Source organism: Vanellus vanellus (assembly GCF_965231255.1).
Source record: "Vanellus vanellus genome assembly, chromosome: 15".
Classification (NCBI taxonomy): Eukaryota; Metazoa; Chordata; class Aves; order Charadriiformes; family Charadriidae; genus Vanellus; species Vanellus vanellus.
Window position 1 is genome coordinate 12,985,905 of NC_138920.1, and position 2,625 is coordinate 12,988,529.

At 69.0% G+C, this 2,625-nt stretch overlaps 1 protein-coding gene across 1 annotated transcript; it reads left to right on the forward strand.

Annotated features, from left to right (window-relative positions):
- Nucleotides 1–2,625, forward strand: WFDC3 (WAP four-disulfide core domain 3; the record flags this gene model as incomplete). The annotated part of the gene is made up of 5 exons (XM_082491313.1): nucleotides 1–85; nucleotides 485–625; nucleotides 977–1,117; nucleotides 1,205–1,597; nucleotides 2,474–2,625. 5 exons carry the CDS (start codon nucleotides 1–3, stop codon nucleotides 2,488–2,490), a joined length of 777 nt encoding a protein of 258 aa, XP_082347439.1. The 3' UTR covers nucleotides 2,491–2,625.

Here is a 2,625-nt window from a genome sequence, read left to right on the forward strand (position 1 = left end):
ATGAAGCCGGGGCTGCTCCTACCGTTGCTGCTGCTGCTGGTCCCCCCCGGCCACTGCCGTTCGGCCTCGGGGCACCGTCTGCCAGGTGAGCCCCGGGCCGGGGGTGCGCTCTGAGCCCGGCCCCGCTCCCCACCACCGCCCCGGTGTCCCCTCGACCCACTGGTGGAGGGGGGTGTCACGGCCTTCGAGCTGGGACATCCCCGCCGGGACACCCTGCCAGCCCCGCGGTCCCCGCTGCTGCGGAGCCCGCACCCGAGCGGCAGGGCTGGACCTCCCCGGGGGCCCGGGGGTGTGCCCCCCGCCACTACCGGCCCGCCTCACCCGCCGGCAGCTCCGGCGGGCTCTGGAAGCGGCGGCTCCACCGGTGCCACTGCACCGCCACGTGTCCCCACTACCAGGGCAGAGCAGGTCCGGCCCTGCCACCCCCGCCGAGGGGGGGGTGCTCTGCCCGCTCACCGTAACCCCCCCCCGCCCGCCCTCCCAGGGAAGTATGGCGAGTGTCCCCCGCCCAGAAGGATCCCCCTGAAGGCCTGCGGCAACTTCTGCTCCTCGGACGAGGACTGCCTGGGCGGCGAGCGCTGCTGCAGCACCGGCTGTGGACAGGAGTGCCGGCTCCCCACGGGAGGTGAGGGGGGGCCCTTCCCCGCAGCAGCCCTGAACGAGCTGGCGCTCTGCCCTCCAAGTGGGGGGACCGCAGCCCTGCCAGCCCTGACACCCCGTTCCCGGCATGTGGACGAGATGCATCGGGTCTGGGGTCTTCCAAGCTCAGCCGCTGCCTCTGGGGTGCATCACCCACAAGGGCCAGCGTGGGTGGCCCCTGCACCCACCCCCTGCTCTCAGCCCTCTGGTGTAGGGGGACAGAGGTGCCTGTTGCTCCCTGCCGCAAGGATCTGGGGGAGGTGGGCACCCGGGGGTGGGCTGGGCTGTGGGAGCGGGCAGGGGCTGGTGGGGCTCTGACCCTGCCGGCCACCCCCAGCAAAGAGGGGCTTCTGCCCACGGCCGAACCCTGGCATGGTGTCCATCTGCCTGGTGGCGTGCAGCAGAGACAGCGACTGCCGAGGCAACGAGAAGTGCTGCAGCATGGGCTGCCACGTCCACTGCGTGTCACCAGTGCCAGGTAAGGGTGGCCCGGGGAACTTGGTGGGAGGGGGGCCGCAGCCAGGACAGACCTCACCTGTGAGCTGCTCTCCTTTCCCACCCGCAGCCAAACCGGGCATCTGCCCCAAGAGAAAGGTGCTGCAGACCTTTGCCCCCTGCAAAAGCTCCTGCAGAGACGACTCCGACTGTCCCCACCGCACGAAGTGCTGCTTCACGGGCTGTGGCCTCGGATGCCTGCCTCCGGTGAGAGGTGCCGCGGCCCCTCTCCTGCCCACTGGCTGGGGCCACCAGCTGGGTCCTGCTGCCTCCAATGGCACCGTGTCCTTGGGTGACATCTGTCACCTCCCGCCCGTGCCTGGCCCGTGCAGGGGACGCTTCCATCACTATGCCTACAACCCTGCCACGGGGACCTGCCAGCCGTTCACCTACAGCGGTTGCGGGGGGAACCCCAACAACTTCAAGACGGTGGAGGAGTGCCAGCAGGTCTGCCAGCAACAGGGTGAGAGGAAGGGCTGCACTGGGCCAGGTTGGGCTGGACTGGGCCAGACTGGGCTGCCCCTACTCAGGCAGAGGTAGGGGCCAGGCAGGGGGTGGGTGTGCAGAGCTGTCCAGGGCAGCCGGACCTGGAGGGTCTGCTGTACCTCCCCACGGAGCGAAGTTGGAGCAGCAGGGAGAGTGGCAGCATCCCACATCGCCCCACCAGACGGTGTGCCGGGCCTCGCCCACAGCACAGGGGCCTCTTCAACCAGCTCGTGGCTCCATCGTGGGAGCTGGTGTCACCTTTGGTCAGAACCAGGCAATAGTGTTAGTGATCATAATTTCTCAGCCCTATTGTCAAAGCAGGAAATGGGATCACCGAGGCGTTCAGCAGGCATGGGCAGGGGCAGGGGGAAAAGCCTGCTCTTGCGCTTTGCCTTTCCACATCTCTGCCAAATACGTTTGGCACAGGGTGCACTTTTGGGAGAGCTGGCAGCTGGTGGAGCTGCGGTGACCCCCGTGGGGGGAGCAGGGGGCTGGCATCCTGTGGGCACTGGCCTGGTTGTGACACTCATTTCCGAGCGGAGCTATGGGCGGTTGGGGCCGTTGGTGGTTGAGCAGTCGCTGTGGCTGCTCGGCTTCCCTGGCACAGCGGTTGTATCTCCATGCAACACCGGAACCATGATTGCTGCTCCCGGCTGTGCCACATCCCTGGGCGTGTGGGTGGGGGGGCAGCCCGTGCCCGGGGCTGGGGGGCAGATGCTGGGGGGGGTGAAGGCACCGGGGGTGAGTGCAGCAGCCGGTCTGGGGCCAGCTCTGCCCCCCAGTGCCAGCACCCCACTGCCTCCCCCCCGCCCAGCCTGCACCCCCCTCCTCACCATCCCCTTTTGTCCCCCAGGGAGAGCCAAGGAGTAACCCCCAAGGAGGAGGCGGCAGCGGGGCATGGGCCTCTCCGTGGGGCTGGCAGCCTGGGGGCCAGGGTCTGCGGCGGTGCTGGCCGCCATGCTCTGCCCCACGCAATAAAGGCGCCAGGACGCCTGGCTTGCAGCA